Below are 18,281 nucleotides of genomic sequence, written 5' to 3' on the forward strand. Positions count from 1 at the left end.
AATAAATTGCATCCTGTGGTCAACATTTGTGTCATAAATTAATTTTTATATAGGACAATATAGTAAAGCCAGAGATCGTCTCATTGATATAGCTTTATTCTCTTGTACATTATATATATCATACTAAAATAAACACAAGTTAAAAAATGAACAAAGAAACTGTACAAAAAATGTATATATACTACATCTTAATTACAGAACAGTCTACTGTCCAAAAAAGGCACTAAATTCTGAAATGGGTAATACAGTAATTCAAACAGAACTATATTGGAGATTGACACAACAGCATTTAGTCCTCTTTTCTGAGCTCTACTGGGACGAAGTGGGTGGTGTGTTTTTTTCACTGGGACACAGAAGGACATGTTGACCCTGACACCACGAGAGGACACCCCTTTTGAGTAAGAATTACCACTGCAGCACACGACAATGGGTGGGGAGACCCTTTTCAGGTTTCAATCGGTTATTCAGACGACAATTTCCAGTGTTCTCTTGGAAAATCACAGGCTCTTTAGTTCACCTGAGGGTTTTGTCATCCCAAAAAACAAACAAAACAAAAAACCCTTCTGTCAAGCTGGAACGCACATTAAATACTGCTGGATTAAAACTTGCACTTACATGTTGGGCAATGGCATCTCAAGACACCTCCTTTGAAAGTGTCTTATAGTGAGAGAATAATCTTTAAGTGCACTCATAGTTTCCTTCCTTCCCTCTGCAATTTCTTCACCACATTAAAAAGACATTAATCTTTGTAAGGGGGGATAACATCACACCGAACTCCACAGAAGAACGTACTGAAAAATGCCAAAAAGAAGGAGGGAGGGGGATTGTTTCTCCATATAAAAATAGTTTTCTCGACACACACTCTGTGCTTGGCAACTGAGCAGTATGTGAATTCTAATCATGTTTAAAGGTCCAGCAGTGTAGGTCTCTATAATTAAAAACTTGTTTGAGGCGTTTGTTTACAGTTCCACATATGGAACACATTTCTTGTGCATTACTACAGTCTATTGTTTTTCTGCTCACTCCAATAGTATGGATCTTGGTGTTATAGTTTCCAGTGGTGGGCCGTCCGGGCCAGCAAGGCCTTTTCTGCTGGCAGTTTCAGAAAAGAGATCAAAACAGAAATCAAAAAAGGCGCTTTTTGTCGCTGTAATGGTGGATGAGACAACAGACGTGGGCAACGCCGCACAGCTCGCTCTTGTCTTACGCCACGTAAACCAAATCAGGTGTCAAGGAGCGTTTTGTCAAATATGAGGATGTATCTAGGGGCCGGCGGGCTGATGACAATACTGCTCTTATTTGTTCTTTTCTTGAGGATTAAAGAAACGTCATCTGGACAGGGTTATGGCGCTGTGTTTATGATGGCGCAGCGGTGAGTTGTTCTGTAAAGGTGTGGCCGCGGGTTCTTCTGTGCGAGTGACGCCTCTTCAGAAGTGATGGCTTTTGTCCTATTTGAGGGATGTTATAAACGCCTCAGTCCTGAACCCACATTGGTGGGAGCCACTTACAATATTATGGGATGTATTTATGCAATTTTGACTAATAGAACATCACTGAAGACCTAGGTGTAAAATGCACGGCCCGCCACTGATAGTTTCGTATAAACCTAAATGGAGTCGCTGCGTGGTCATAAATAACATGATAGTCATCACACCACATTGAACTATTTCTCTGAGACTTGTTTGTGGAGTTTGGTTTGGCGTTATTTTACTACTTTAACATTGTATGGTGTGTGAGAGAAGCAGTTGTATATCTTCACCACACCAACCCTGTTAGAATATAAAAAAATCTGCCATTTTAGAAATGGCTAAGGGGAAGGAAGGCTACCTTTCAGGTCAATAGAGACAGAGATTACAGTAATTTTAAATAAGGTGCATCATCATTAAGCTTTCACAAATTAGCTTACTGCCCGAGGTACAAACAGGGGGAGACTGTTGTTCATTCAAACAAGGGGTGACACAAAGAAAAGAAAGCTTAAATGAAGTCAGAACAATCAAAAGCATGATTAATTTAACAATAAAAGCATGTTTCAGGTCAAACATGTCAGTCATTTTGTACATTGCCATAAAAATGAGTATAAATACATCTTGGTTTTTGTTTTTTTTAAATCTTTAAACCCTTTCTTTTTCTAGGTCCCAGTACTGAGTCACTGTATTTGCAGCTTCGTGCACACAGAAGCAATAGATTTAATAGAGCTTTACTAGAACAGAGCCCAGGGCAGGGAGATTTTCTGACAACAGGAACCCAATACCAGATTATCAGATTAATCATCACTGTCTACATCAATTAAAACTGAGGAATTATGTTAGATTTCTGTCCCAGTGGTTCTGGTTACCTGCTCTTCAGAATATTTCCCCAGTTTTCCGAAACCATCAGGAAGGCAGAGGTTCGACATTTGTGAAAATACTGTATGCTCACAGGCGTTCTGATCACATTTAATCTGCGTTTCCAGTACAGGAATTTCCCTCAGTGACTTGGGTGTCAATCCACTGCTAAGGAGGGCCGTGTCATTTAGGGCGGGGCTTGCAGAACTGAACATTTCTAATTGGTCAACTAATTGCTACATTTTTTTTTTTTCATTCTGTCATGTCTATCCACCAAATTCAGTAGAAAGCTAAGGCAAGGAAACTGTTAGCTTAGCATTGCCTAAGAACATTTTTACAGCACCTTAACTGAATTTTACTTTAAATCCACAGAAGAAAACTTTACGGTAAAGATGCAAGTTCGTGGTTTCACACATGGCGATAGGTGTTAATGTGCTGCACGCCGAAAGTTATAGAAAGTTAGTTTTGTTTATACAAAGACTGAAGATTGGGAAGACAACAGCCTGACTGTTAAAATGACAAAAATATCTGCTATCTGCACTTCAACAGCTCACAAATGAACAAACATGTGCTGCCCTGAAAATAGAGCACAGTCAATTTGATTTGAACTTTCTTTTTTTAAAATGTATTAATAAAAACTAGACATTATATTAATCAATAAACTTTTGAGGTGTATGCTAGCAGGTTTTATGCAATGAATACGACCATGCTATGCTAACAGTCTCTAGACTGAAACTCTGAGCAGACATAAAATAAGATTTTTTTTCAAACAACCCAAACTATTATTATTTTAACTTCCTCAGGATTTTAAGACATCGGTCTAAGACGGATTAGCAGACACATCATTTTGCCTCTTGCTTGTGACATCATGGAGTTGATCATATAAAGATGGTTTTGGAAAACTTCCACCCTGGGCAAAAAAAAAAAAAAAAATTTCTAAAATGACCACTTTAAATGTCCTTTTCCCTCCAAAGTGGTGCTTCTACTGTTGAGGCTATATGGAAGAAATAAAATGAAAATGGCCCCAGACGTTCCGACACGCCAAACCATTTCCATAATAGACTTCATCTAATTTGTGACCATTGGTATTAAAAAATCCTTTCAAAGCACATTCTTTAGGCTATTGCGAAGAGGCAGATCAAATAGTAAACAGCAGCTGAGGGGTATTTTTCTCATTATATATCTGGCTGCTAACACCCATCATTACTGACACAGGCTTGCTTTAGTGTCACGCCAACAAATGACGCAAGTCTGGCTCACAACACCCTACGTACGCCAAAGGAGTTAGTAGAAATGACTTTGGATGAACACAAACACTGCATTGAGATTAGTGTAAGCTTAGCTTCTGATAACTTTTTGCACCAAACAGCTTTTCCTTTGGCATCGATGACGTTTAAAACAAAGCACGACTGCCCTCTTTAGCTTAAGGTTAGCTCGATTACCGTATCAAACCTAAACCGATTCTCTCAGAGCCTCGAGTACTTAACGATAGTGGCACTGGAAAGCTAAATACCAAAGCAAAATAATTGTATATGAAGTCAACATTTGGGGCTAAAATCACTGCTGCTGTTGGATTTAATTCTGGTGTTTCTACTAAAAAGTTGTGTTCATCCTTGTTGTCAGACCTGCTGTGTACTAGAGGAACTAAAGGTGTAGTTCAGTCCTGTGTCAAGTTAAGGCTGACTTTTTTTTGAGGTTTTCATCCAACAGCAGGTCTACTGAGGAAAACAAAAAGGCGCTCCACTGAGGAATGATAACTACAGACAGTGACTGGACTGCTCCATCTGCGGACTTAATCCATTCCTCGCCATCTTGATGCCAGAGAGGAAGAGAATCCATCTTCCCGCAGATAATGGCTGAGGTTGCTCTTCTGATGGATCGCACAATGGAGAGTTTTAATTCTGAAGAGTATGTAGGTAGGTATGTAGGTATGTAGGTAGGTAGGTGTGACTGAGAACCATAAGAACCATATATTATATATACAGTACAAGTTATTTTTCTGAGGTTGACACTGAGGTGAGATAGACTGAGGATTGGCTCAGACATCCAGGCTGGAGAAGGAAGGATAGGGGGAGTCGGGATGAGGAAAGAGAAGAGGTATTGTGTGAGGAGGGACTGTTTGGAGAAAACAAAGGAGTTCCCAGGTGAGGACCACCCTTTAAAAGATGAACGGACCCCTTTTCTTCTTTCCGTGCAACATTTTTAAGAAGATCAGTGGATGTACAGTGACTCAATTCCACCGCATCTGTCAATATATTGTATAGAAAGGGGTAGGGGGTGGGGGTAATTGCTGTTTACATGGACCCGGTGGAAGAAGGGAAGCTGAGAAAGAAGGAACGGCTGGCAGGGAGGTCGACTCAGGAACAGATTCAGGAGGTTTACTAAGTAAAATTATTTTGGTCTCTTTATTCTTCGCACCTCGTTTCCCACCTTTTTCACTTCACCTTCCCTTTCTCCTCGACTCTGGTTTGCTTCCCCCCCATTCCAGTTTCCGGGCAGTTCATTCATCCTCCAGGGACTCCGTCTTGATGTCATTGGGGACCCCTCCAGTTCTGGACAGGGCCAAGATGGTGTGATTGACGGCAGCCATCTCCACCGCTAAAGAGATGGGGTCCTGGTGCTCGCTGTGTGCTGCGCTGTCATCCTGACACGGGGAGGGAAAGGAGGAAATCAAAAAAGCAAACAGGAAATGCTTGGAAAGCATCTTAAGAAAAGACGTCTGTAGACATCGTCTACCCCTGATGTTAATTGTTAAAATGAGGGTTTAGCAACTCTAACTGTGCAGCGCAGATTTGTGAACTATTGTGTAAGACGGAGTGGGTTTCCAAATTCACCACTTTAGTCCAGGACACAGGATCAAATGGCTTTAATTTGATGCAAACTCCCTGCTTTGCTGTACTATCTACTAGAGCAGAGAGTTGTTCACAAAGGTGGTAGAGATTATAAAGTTTAATTCTACTATATTCACTAAGATGCCTCATTTAGATCCTCTTCAATGCCCCATTAATGTTGCTGAAACACTTTGTTCAAAGAAGACGGGACTTCCCGTATCCAGACATGAAAAGGTCAAGATCAGCGCCTGCCGAATCAAGAAAGACATAGATCCAACTGGCACTGATTTCACAACTCTTTGCTCTCAATAAAGTCATGTTAGTTTAAGTTGTCAAACCAAAAGTTTGCGTTTGAACGCAGTAAGGTTGCTGTTCTTCACCTCTGTACCAGGCTGTAACAAATACAATCCATCTTCTTCACAGAAACATCAAAAGAGATTTTCATTTGCTCTTCCTCTCTTGCCGACTGAAACAAAGTAGATAATCCACTTGTCACGTCTGTTGTACTAAGATGTACGTTTGATTGATCGTTTGCTGTCAAAACTGCGAACATTAGCATTGCTAATCTGCCATCGCCTGTCCTCTCAGAGCTCTTCCCTCTCCTCTCTAACCTTTATCTCGAGGCTCGATGGGAGGGCGGCAACGATCAGCCAATGGCAGCACCTAGCGGCAAAATTTGATCCAATCAGTGTTTGACTCTATGTCAGATCAGTTTGAGCACTCTTACACTAGCCCAGTCAACGTGTACAGATCTGTGGTGGCTAATGGATGTGTAATGAATAAACAGTGTTTATCAGCACTGATGTGAGCTTTTATAATTAGCACATCCATCAACCACAGCATCCACTTCTGAGTGTCGTCCAACTTCAAACAGCCACTTAAAGACATGAAGGATAATTCTGGCAAAGGGATGTCTGAAAACGTCTTGGCTTTTTTCTGACTGAACAGGAGACCACTACTAAGGAGCAATATAATAGTTGAAAGCACTGATGCTATTCATCTGAATATGAATACGCTGCGCTGTGGTAAACATACTGCACTGTCTCAGTGTGGACACACCTGTGTTGGCGAGGTGGGCTCCAGTCGGTAAAGGCCAAAAGGTCGGCTGAGGGGTCTCTTGTCAAAATATGGTAGGTCACATGCCTGGAGAAAAAAACAATGGACATTTAGCTCCACATTTGACTAGACACTATAGTTTGAATGAGCCCAAACCATAAAGCTGAAGGAGCTGAACTGAGACTCAATCTCCATCTGTTGGTTTTAATAGTAAAACAGAAAACCACGGGTTCCCACTGCTGCTGCCTCAGTTTCTATTGGTTACGGGGAAAGGCAGAAGAAAGACAGCATTTATTAATGAATGTGCCTTGAGCTGGTAGGGATTTCGCTTTCAGCTTGCAGCAGCGGTTCTTCGTAAAATTTAGTTTTCATTTGCATTCTGTATTTGGGGAGAGTTCATTTGAAGGCACTTCAAATGCTTTTTTTTAATATATTTCCAGTTCTGTGTGAATTTGTGCCAGTGAGGCCACAGGGTTGAGTTCCAAACAGCCTGCTGATTTCAATTATTAACACAACTGGAACCAAATGGAGGAAAATAATTGGCAAAGTGAAGTGATGTACTGTTTAGGTGGCATGAAAGACATGTTAAAAGCATGATCACATCTGACTAATGACTGAAATGCTGATCGCTCTCTAAAATCAGTCGTTTAGATGTGAATGCTTGGTAAGAAGCCAATCTGGGTGAAAGCAAAGACAATAGAAAATGAGGCGGTGCGGCACAGAGGAGTGACCTCTTTCTCTTTAATCAGACCAGTCACTCGCAGCACTGTCTGGAACATAAATCTGGCTTTATGTGTCATTTGGGATCCTTAATCTGTCCGTACCTGCTCTGAGAAGTCGTTCCCATCGATGTCATCACTGTTGGAGTGTCCTCCTGGACTCTGGACATCTATCCCATGACTCTCTAGGATTGTTGCTTCTTAGAGAAAGAGGATAGATTGTTAGATTTATGATGGGTCACTACTAGCATTCCTCACTTCATACAGTAGAGCAATGACACCCCCCCAAACTGCAGATAAAAGGACCAACGTCTTAGGTTAAGACGGTGATATACTTTAAATAAATGGGGACAGATTTTCAGAAACACCTCTGATTACGCACTCCAATGAAAAATGTCTTTTCTGCACTGGACCCTTAACCAGAGCGCTGGTCCGGCTTCTACATTTAGGAGAGCTATCTTTTCTGTCTTCATCACTCTGGGAAGGTTTAAAAAAACGCAGATATTTTTGTGTACTTCCAGGCGGCTGACATGACATACTCTCTGATGTGGGAAAACGGGAGGGAAAACTGAATACTGCACCAACAGTAATACCTAAAGGACGTGTTGTAATTGCGTTCTAATCAGTAATCAAACAGAAAAGTTAACAGTGAAATAAACAATAGATTCATGGTTGAAATAAATAAATGATTTAAAAAGTATATACACCTCATCCGTTCAGATCCAGACGTCAACAGAAACACTTCAGCCAATGAAGCCGTGTAGGTTGTTTCATTTAGCAGCAACTAATTGGTGACAGTTTATTCTGTTACCGGCACTAGCCACATTTTAACACATCATTAATTAATTAAACTTTACTGCTTTCAACAATCTCTTCATTATCATTGCATCTGCGGATTTCTCTAACGGTCGTCCCATTATGGTAATTGCTGCAGGCTTACGGCTCTTGCATCATCATTCACACTTTTGAATTGCACTGTTCTCCTGGTCCTGAGTACCTCATCACCGAAATCCCCTTCTGTCTAATGTAAATTTATCCAGCGGTTATACCTTCTTTGAGCGTCCTGGTGCAGCAGCGCTTACCAAGCTTAAAGAGCTCTCAGGGCTTAACATGTCAAGGTAATCAAATGCATATAAGTGGTTTCTGGTGGTTGTTGCCCAGGGTTACCTGTTTTCATCAAAACTCCTTAATAACTGCTATTCTCCTGTCAATTCTGACCTCTTCGGCAATTCAATTCTTTGCTGAATTCATATTTGCCTAATCACAAGTAACTGAAGTGCTCTTCTTCTTCTCCTTTCGGCTTTCCCCTTCAGGGATCACCAGAGCGAACCAGTTGCCTCCATCTAACCCTGTCTTCTGAATCCTCTTCTCTCACACCTACTACCTTTATGTCCTCTTTCACTGCATCCATAAAGCTCCTCTTTGTTTATTATTTATGGTAATTTAAACGTTTATGGACCCTCCCCATGCTGATATTAAACCACCTTCTATCTGTATTACCTTTTCCAACACTCTTATAGACTGTTTAAAGCACTTTTGTGTCTCATGGAAGTGCGCTGCGTTCTGAGACTCACGGAACACAGCGCAATTCCGAATGCCGTCAGCCAATACAATGTGCGTACTGTATCACGTGACTACCTACTAAAAATCCACTATGAGGTGAAGTCGCGTGTGTTGATGCACGAGTGCACGAGGGATTACTGTATTTATTTTTCAAGTACAGTAATCTTCATTTGGCCAGGAGACCACGCATTTTTGGAGAAAAACCAGGAGCTACCTTTCTAAGGGCAGATGCCCTCTCAATCTTCAATCTACTTATCAAATATGTAATAAGTCTCTCTGAATTGTAATTACAATGGTACATTTGATTAATGAGGTATTGCATAATAACACAATATAATAACATATTTGAGGTCCACATTACCAATGTTAGCCCGTCTCTTGATCTCTTTGCGACGGTTGGCAAACCAGTTGTAAACTTTCAGGGAGGTAACCCTCTCTAGATCTGACAGCTTCTTCCCTGAAACAAATCACATGACAGTCTGATTACTCGTCAGGCATTGCTTACACTCATCTTCTCACAATCGCACCTGAATCTCATCTACTGTCACAACGATTGTGACGTTGTGAGAATTTTTTCTTTTTTGAGCCATTCTCGCCTTTTATTGCTTTTTTACAAAGTGTCTAATAACTGAAGGTGTTTAAATTTGTGCTGCACAGAAATAACTTGATCACTTTGACGAGATCACACAGTAAATGTGACGCAGGTGTTTGGTTCGAAAAACAACGTGTCCAATACAGAGACAACAAAAAATTATTTACACTTGAGAAAATCCAATGAAAGGAACGGCTGTAGATACAATTTCTCCTGCTTGTTTGAGCTCTGTAATAAAACATTCAGTTCATCAACAAATACATACAGAGGCTGTGCAGATAAGGCACAATTTGCTTGGTTTTATTAACAACATAATCAAGATATGGCATCAGCAGACTAAGCTGTTGCTCATTACACATAAATATTTTCTGAAAGTATGCGGACCAGATGTTGCCGGTTTCAAGTGTTTACCTGGTTTCTGAATAACAGCATTGCAGGCATTTGCAATCTCCTCCCGTTTGGCCTCATCTGGGTACTGGTTGTCATTGAAGTAGCTATAAATAGCACAAAAGTCACACTGATTAAATTAATTTCACTGCGCAAGGACGATGTCAACAAAGCAGAGTTACTGCTGTTTGCTGGTACTGAGACTACATGATAGGTCTCACAGGGTTGCTGCCCAGCAATGTTCCTGGAAAGACTGCAATGCTTCTTCAACTCCACGTGGAAATAAAAAACGAGTTATGAAACAACCTCCACTTTATGATCGCTACTGCTTCCCCTTGCCTGCCCACCTCTCCATCACAGCCAGACACTCTTTCCTCCAAGTGAAGCGACTTCCTCTGCGCAGACGGAAGGTTCCGGGGGCAGTGGTGATAGGAGGCGGGGTTTGTCTCCACTCCATCTCCTCCATGGACAGTGGAGCGGGCCTCATGTTTAGGGTGGCACCTAAGGGATTTGGAGAATCAACGGTTTGTTTCAGAACAAAGGATCACCCATTGGATAGTAAAGTGTTGAAGATTTCTGTGTGGGAAAAGAAGTCTAAAAATAAGCAGCAATAAAATACACTGAAATTGTTTTAACAGACGAACTGAGTTCAGCAAGAGTGCTGACAGAGTCTGTGCTGCCTCATCTCCAATCATGTACACAGCAGAACAGGAAACCAAACAACGGCTTTCACTGGCACTCAAACCCATAAAACCCCCTACATTTAACGCTTAGATGTATTACAGGATCAGACGCTCACGTCAAGTACCACCTAATCCAAACAAGGTCGAACTGAGTCACCAGCAATCCAGGCTATGAGACTGGCATGACTGGGGAATCAGTTTTCTCTGCAGCAGCGATGGTGGGATGAGTGGGGCTTGGCTGAACCGGGCCGGACTCAGCCTGCCCATAAATAGCATAGAGTGGTGTTTGCACCGCTGTCAGTGTTGGCAGGACTCCACAGAGGCACATGCTGCAGAGGACAAGACGTGGGATGTCTGCCGCCTGGCTCTGGGTCGAAATGCCGTGTGTAGATGTATGCACAGCCAGCAGGAGGCTAAATCTGACTAATAACAGAGGATCGTTTTGGTCCCCACACATATTAATTTATTATTTCTCAAGATTTATGAATAAATGTATTCCAGCATAGTATTTGAATTTTCTACTACTTTATACTTTCAAATGCAAAAGTTGCCATTTTCAATCATCATATTTGACAACTTACTTGACAAGTCCCGTTGCAGATTTCAATTATGGCCCTTTCAAACAAAGATGACATGAAATAACAGCTTTAATTCATGATTTTTTTTTTTTAATTTAGTGATATAGAGCCTTTCCAGTAAGCCAACGTACAAAATAACAGCGACCTGCCTCAGCTTGACCTGAATGGAAAACAAAAACAAAAAACTGGCATCATTAGAAACTGCTGTTATTGTACAGGAGTACATTTGAGTTTGGAGTTTTGTCTGAGTCTGTACGTAACTAGTCGTCTCTGGTAGCTGAATAGCAGGATGGGAGCTGATGTGGACAATGAGCGAATCAGGATGTGTGTTTATGACTGATAAGAAAGCATCAGTTACATTAATGTAGAAATGGGTGTTGTTCAAACCCAAATGCTGCTCGGACGGCTTTTCTTTCACAACACTGTGAAAAAGGTCACAATGCAGAACAGAAATTTATTATTGTGAAGAAAAAGATTTAAATTATTTATGTTGGTTCTCATTATGAGATACACAGCATCTATTTCTACTTATCTCATTAAATGAGAGGAAACTGCAGACTGTTGTCCAGTAGCTGCCATCCTGTTTTAATTAGTGAGGCAAACTCTTCTTCTGTCTTTAAATCCAACTCTTCATGTGGTTAACTAAAGTCTACAGGTATTCATAAATGCTTTATGCCTGCAGTGATTGCAGTGGTATTATTAACCCATACTGTATTCTGTTTATTCTACACATTTCTCCCTCTCTTCTTTTCCCATTTTAAACCAGAGCCCTTCTCTAAGCTGCAAAAATGAACATGGGTGAAAAGGAGAGGCGGTGCGAGGGTGGAACAGTGTACCTGGTGTGGTTTTCTCCAGCGTGTACCAGCGGTAAAAAGCCCTCTTCTTCTGCTCACTTAGGTCGGAGCCGTGCTGCAGCAGCCAATGGGAGATCCTGCTCTGGCTGATGCCTGGAAAGCGGCCAGACATCGAATTACAAGAGTGTTTTGCACCGAGCCCCTGCACAATTTGTAGACAACCCTTTGGAAGAATTCATGAGAGACGGAGGGGAACACAGGGCAGAGAAGGTTTTTCTCTCACTTTAGCACTGAATCTAGTTGTTCTCCAATCTCTCATCTCTCACACAAGCTGTAAGGCACAGAAATACTTCTATTAAATTGAATTAGTTTCTACTGGCTGTTTGCTGAACTGGAATCAGGAATGGTTTTGACTGATGTAAAGTAGGTTTGTGAAGGTTTATAGCAACATTTTCTCCCTCATCGGGATCAAGAATCCATCTTATCTTGACTTTTTAAGTGGATCTTTGTATTTCTCTAACATCTGAGATATAAATGACAGACGCTGATTAATATGTACGTGAAGAAACATGACAGCATAAACAGTATAAACAAAGGAGCCGGTGTCCATGTGTCTACTCACCGGTAACTTGTGCCACCACTGCCTGAGAGATCCTCCTGTTCCCCAGGAACGCCTTGATCTCCTCTTTTACCATGCTGCTGTCCCTCCTGCAAAAACACACACAACGCAACTAAGAATATAGAAACAACTCTGAAGGCACTGTCAACAGCAGAATCGCAAATACCGCAACTTGCCTAAGCTAGAATTTCAGCTTGTATTTTTTTAACCTTTTAAATTTATATATGTTTACTGCAGCGTCAGTATCATCACAATCACAGCATCGCTGATAAAGCCTACATGCTTCTGTTGTCGCCGCTGTGCTCAAACTCATGCATTTTGTAAATTGCGCTGCTTCCTATTATGTTGGATAATCAAATCTGAGTTCTTGCTTTGTACCTACTCATGTAAGACCTGGAAGAAGAAAAAAAAACAAAAAGCGAGGCTCCATTTTAATACCAGTTCCATTTTGACTGCATTATGGATGTATTGTTCCCTTTTTAATGGCTCCCACTCGATGTTGCATTTCAGAGGAGACACAAAAGGCAAGGGCTGCATGAATTTAAATCCAGCCGCAGCCAACTAATAATATATTTGGCAGGCATGTTTCTACTATCTCTGTCCTCAGCAGGGAAAAAAAAATTGCTAACATGCAGAGACTTGAAGGATTGGAGGGTGGCGAGTGAACATGTGCAGTCACAGCAAACCCACCCTGCTTTTTGGCATGGAGCCCAATCCCTCCCTTACAATGACATACACACTAGAAAGCTTGTGACTGTCTTGGTCTAATCCCTCACCCTGATGAAGATCATGAACATTGATAGTTCAGTTTTTGTTTTGTTTTTAACTTTGAATGTATTTACTTTGCATGTCTACCCCCCCACCCCCCCACCCAACTTAAACAGCTCTGGTGCTCAGACCTTGCAATCACAGCATCCTTTGAACCAGTCACCAGACACAGTCAGAACGGAGAGCACATCAAAGTCTCTGTTAGCATATTTCAGACAGAAATAAAAATGCGTCACACTCTTGACATCCAACATCAATATCCTCCACACCAGCCTCTTGTGGCGCAGCTAAAATTAGAGCTCAAAAACGCTGCTTGTATCGACACCAGTGAATCAATGTAGCACAAACTGCTGTACAAGTCTTAGGAACAGTTGGAAATGGAAAAGAGAGGAGGATGAAGAGGAGGAGGAGGAGGGAGCAGTGGGTTATGTGTTAAATGCCAACTCGAAGGCCAAAATCCTGCAGAGGCGAAAATGTGCACTTAGAAAGAGAAAAATTAGAAGGGCACCGTGGGACTGTTGACGAGCTGAAACCGTGTCGGGCCCCCGCAGACCCAACAAGAGAAATGCTAAGGGAGTCCTACGGGCAGAGAGGATGAGGGCTTTTGAACACTTCTTAACTCGTCAGGCTGTCTAAGGAGGACGTTTGATCGAATGCGGAGGCATCCTGAATGAGCAACAGGACATCTACAGCCTGAGCTCTAAACGTCTGTCTCTACTTTACTGATGCAGGAGCAGGAGGCAAAGCCTGATGTGAGAACATCTCTCCACCTGGGCCACGATTACATAGAGTATGACATGTCCTGTTACTCTATGCGATTCCAAGTAATCCGCCTGGTTGTGAAAAATTGTAAAAGGGACTTAGTTAACAATCATCTTATGAATTATCTCCATATTTGAAAATAAAATCACACTGCTGGTGCTAAGTCAAGCATTAATTTGTTTGAGCGCAGCGCTAACCTTAGCCACTGACAACAAGAAAAACGTGGTAGAATGAAAGACAAGACAAGGCCATGTTTTTGAAATATAACAAAGATAATGCATCACTGAAGGCCAGCTTGTTTCTAGATGAACAGGTTACCAGTATTTTTAAGAGGGTGTAATCTTTACAAGCAGTGAATGTTGTAGGTGTGATAATTGTCTACTTTCAGAGCCAGCTGTTATTACTATGTTGACACTCAACCACTAGTAGTCGAAAGAATGGTTAAGCAGGTAATAATACTGTACAATAACCTGATGACACATACTCGTACTTTTACAAGTGGAAAACACTTCCCTAAATAGTGACTAGGTCAGGGATTGAATGGAGTGTGATAACAATGATATAGAAAAAAAGGACAATACTGCCAGAAAATAAAGTATCAGCTTGTCAAGCAAAGAATAAGCATCTTGGTCTCTCCAGATAATGACAGAAGGCCTTTCTATTTGTGGTGCTGGTGCAACAAAAAAAAAACTTGTCATGGGATACAACGATCACTTAATTTCTTTGTCAACCAGCACAAAGACAGAACAGAAGAAAGCTTGAAAGAAATCCAAAGATTAAAAACAATTTCAAGATAACAGGCAAAACTTGATGGAAAACAAATCCACACCCACAATTAAATTCCTTGATGTAGATTTGGTATCTTAAGCAACCACGATGATTTCCTTGTTTGATTAAAAACTTCTGAGGTCAAAAACTTGGAACTCTGCTTTTATGTCAGCATGGACAAGAAATCTTTATATTATCTAGAAAAAATTATTCTGACATCAACTATTTACTGACAGACTCATACTCCTGATAAAGATGGCGTGACCTGATGAAAAACTCCAGTACTTGAATAACTTTAGAGTGAAGTTGTTTTCTCAGTTCCTGTTTCCAAGGTCAAGCACGGCCTGAACACCCCAGCTTTTTCTTTTTCATCATGGATGTATTCCAACGGCTGCACACAATGGCGCTTAACTGGCTTCCAAAAGGTGCAATTTCTTTCACCCCATCATTCTTGCCTCATATTTTCAGGCATCACTGCAAATTAAGATTCCAACCAAGTTACCACCATAACTCTAGCCATTCAAAACAAAAATGAGTCACTCAGAAAACATTGATTAGAATCTTCAAGGCTGCTTTTGGAAGCAGCCTGGTGTTTGTTTGCTTTTCTTATGCAAGGATCATTTGTACTGTAGCTATGATGAAAATCTGCATTCTCATTGGTAACTAGGGTTACTTCAATAATATTATGTCTGTGTTTAAAGACATCAAACAAAAAAGTGGTTGCCAGGAAGTAATTCTCACTTTTAGAACCCACTTCTACTGACCTCATCAGCTCCTCCACTTTATCGTCGATGTCCAGGTCTTCTTCTGTAGCTTCGAACCCGAATGCTCGCGCCGCAGCCGCGCTGTTCACCGGGTATCTTGGAGGAGACAGCTTCCCATTGGGTGTAGCAGCCAGGCTATCCCGACCATTCTGTGACAGAGCCACAAGCGATACCGGTGATGGCAAGATGGCAGAAGGCGGTGGCGGGCCGGGAGGCGGGGAGGTGTCATAGTTGTTGCTAGGTGAGGGTGAGAGACCCCCTCCGCTGCCGAACTGTGTCTGTGTGGCAGTGGAGATTTTGGAGGTTGTGGAAGACGCGGCAGCCGCAGTGTGATCACTGATGCTGCCCTCAGCCCTGTTGTTGCCGTTGCATGACACTGAAGAGGTGGTGGTTGCCGAGGCAGTGTTGTTATTGTTGAATGATGTAGTAGTGTTGGAGGCAGAGTTGTTGTTGTTTGCCCCGCCTACTCCATAGCAGGAGGAGGAGGAGGAGGAGGAAGAGGTGCGACGGCCAAACTTGTCGCCGTGCTCCCGGTCCAGCCGGTCCAGAGTGTCAAGCGCGTGCAGGATCTCCTGCTTGGTCATGCCGGAGCGACGCAGCCGCTGCAGCAGATCTATTTGCTCAATTGTGAAACGCGGCTCTTCGTTGAACTCAGACATCCTGCTGCTGGACAAGACACAAGACAGGCAGATTATGAAAGAGGAGAAGAGAGGAGTAAAAAAAAAAATTAGGGCAAAGGAAAGAGGAAATGAAGGAGGAAGTTGAGAAAAGCCAACTAAGTGGGTATTCAAGATCCAGGGGGAAACTGGAAAAAGAGATGAACAGGAGTGGTGAAGGTGAAAGTCATGCAAAAAATGAGACGGCAAGAAATGAGAGAATTTAGGAGGAATGAGTGGAAAGATAAATGCAGTTGCAGATGGGGGAAAACATTTTAAATGATAAGAACGTGGGAGTGAGGCAGAGGAAGGCAGTGAAGGAGCTTTAGAGGGGTGAAGTAGAAAGAGAGGGATGGGAAACGATAAAGAGCTGCAAGAAAAAAAAGAGACAGCAAGTAAGAAAAGGAAGACAAGCGTGAGAGACGTGTGAAAGGAGGAGGAAGGGAGGGGCAGGGCATAAAAATCAGCTATTTTTGGGAGCCAGCAGGCAACACACGCAGAGTACCAGAGTCACCTTGACAGCTGATGCTATCTTAACATTCTGACTGCCATTCTTTAAGAGCTACAATACATCCTTGGCTCTGCACACCACCCACGCTGTATGTTTTTCATAAGCAATTTGCTATGCTCAAAATCAATGCAACTGGAATCAGACTGCGGCAGATTTTCCATCTTCTGTGCCAGCCCGACCTATGCAGATATTATAAATGGATTAAAAGAGGTCACAGGAATTTTCTCAAATGTAAGTCCAAACCGAAGAGATGAAAGAAAAAAAAAATACCACAACATATATAAAGTGTAATGAAGTTATTGTGAAGAAAATTAAAACAGATCTTGACATGTTTTGAGGGCCAAGCTATTGAAAAATAAAAAAAGAGAAGATAAACTGCCAGCATTTCAGACTAATGCAGGGGAAAATCACTTGGGATGAATACTGACTTACATTATGTCTGTACCACAGGGAAGCTTTGTAGCACTGGTGAATATTAACTAATCTCTTTAGTTTTCATTAACAATTCATAAGGAAGGTTACTAAAGCTGTAAATCACCATAAAGCACCATACTGCAAAACCCATCTCTTACCGAAAAGATGAGAACGTAAGCACTTTCAACATGTAAGAGGATGCACTAAATACCACTTACACTGTGTGATCTTTCACAGTGGCTCGTTGTGCTTGAACACTCTGAATCATTACCCACCCTGGTCAACTATTTACAGGGTTACCAATTTACTTTGGCTCAAGTTAGTCTCTTCTAAAACAAAATGGATGGATGGTTAGTTTAACTGGCTGAAACATATTAAGATATTAAGCAGATTTCGGACATTACAGGACAGTGAAAATTCAACCTGATATAATCATTAGTAACAATCATGTGTGTAATGCAGGGGAAAACAAAGAAAACATTTCTCGATTGTTCCAAGTTCCTCTTGACTAGGTTAACTAATTGTTAACCTGGGATAATTGAGGTTAGTCTGTATTTGACAGACCACAGAAGGATTAACCTCGTGGATTACTTGATTGACGATAAAAAAGAAAAAGAAGAACAAGTTCAACAACTCCTCAGCCCAGAGAGGTGAAAAGGCAGATTGACAAAGATAACAACACAATGGTTACAATGTTATGTGAGCAAAAAAACTTCCCATCCCAAATAGAGGCTTGCATTCAAGTGACACTCCTGAGGTACGTTTGATCAAACTAGTTACTCTGGTGGTAAAGTTTAAAAAAAGAAGAAAAAAAGACTCAAATTATTTAGTGATAGTTTGAGGAATCCCTCTTTTCTCTCCATGTGTTTTTGTTTTGCTGACTATGTGTCCCGCAGTGAGAGCACAAATCTGTCGCTCGTTTCAACACTGCAGGCGAACGACTGATGATGCCAGCCTTCACGCCCTTTGCCCAGGAGCTAACGCTAGCAAATGTTTATGTGGCACACGGAAAATGCCGACTTTAATGTTGTAACAGTCCGCTGGCAAACCTTTCGCAACCACTTCAATCTTTTCCAACGCTACTCCCGCTGAATTGACAATGACAACAGTCCATGAGCATCACAGAGGACGTCTTGCAACTTAACATGGGCTATTTTGGCAGCATTTGGGGTTTTCGAACGATTAGCATAACATGCTAGCCATGCCAATGCCGAAAACCTTACTGTCATAAGCTGACGTTAGCCGCTCTATCGCTAACAAGCCTCTGATATAAGATCACTTTTAATGTTATAAATGGCTAATTACATGACTTACCTCCGTTCCAATCGCCCACGTAACCATTTAAGTTAAGAACTACAGCAAAGAGCCGCGGTCCGCATGAGCAGCCGAACAATAAAGCAATTCCGATATGGTGCCCTGTCCGACCCCTTTCCAAGGATTTCTAATCAGAGGCGAATAATTTGCCTCTCTGCTTTGTCTGTCTGACAACAGC

The 18,281-nt window shown here is 41.7% G+C and overlaps 1 protein-coding gene across 3 annotated transcripts; it reads right to left on the minus strand.

Annotated features, from left to right (window-relative positions):
- Positions 1 to 78: 78 nt before the first annotated feature.
- On the minus strand, positions 79 to 18,281 carry LOC137613285 (homeobox-containing protein 1-like). 3 transcript variants are annotated; one of them, XM_068342371.1, is made up of 10 exons: positions 18,104 to 18,281; positions 15,209 to 15,871; positions 12,150 to 12,235; positions 11,570 to 11,680; positions 9,820 to 9,973; positions 9,497 to 9,579; positions 8,855 to 8,950; positions 7,036 to 7,130; positions 6,215 to 6,298; positions 79 to 4,968 (listed from the first exon to the last, which is right to left on the minus strand). In XM_068342371.1, exons 2-10 carry the CDS (start codon positions 15,865 to 15,867, stop codon positions 4,825 to 4,827), a joined length of 1,512 nt encoding a protein of 503 aa, XP_068198472.1. In that variant the 5' UTR covers positions 15,868 to 15,871; positions 18,104 to 18,281; the 3' UTR covers positions 79 to 4,824. The 3 variants fall into 3 exon arrangements, with proteins under 3 accessions (XP_068198472.1, XP_068198473.1, XP_068198471.1); XM_068342372.1 differs by having other exon boundaries at positions 7,036 to 7,127; positions 15,209 to 15,874; XM_068342370.1 differs by having other exon boundaries at positions 15,209 to 15,874.

Source organism: Antennarius striatus, chromosome 19 (assembly GCF_040054535.1).
Source record: "Antennarius striatus isolate MH-2024 chromosome 19, ASM4005453v1, whole genome shotgun sequence".
NCBI lineage: Eukaryota > Metazoa > Chordata > Actinopteri > Lophiiformes > Antennariidae > Antennarius > Antennarius striatus.

What these genes read in the sequence shown, in the direction of transcription:
- LOC137613285 (XM_068342371.1), bottom strand. Translation starts at nt 15,867, where the DNA reads ATGTCTGAGTTCAACGAAGAGCCGCGTTTCACAATTGAGCAAATAGAT. An exon ending in AAAGTGGAGGAGCTGATGAG is followed by an intron (nt 12,236 to 15,208) that starts GTCAGTAGAAGT and finishes GTGTTTTTGCAG; the next exon opens with GAGGGACAGCAGCATGGTAA. An exon ending in GCTGGAGAAAACCACACCAG is followed by an intron (nt 9,974 to 11,569) that starts GTACACTGTTCC and finishes CAAATCCCTTAG; the next exon opens with GTGCCACCCTAAACATGAGG.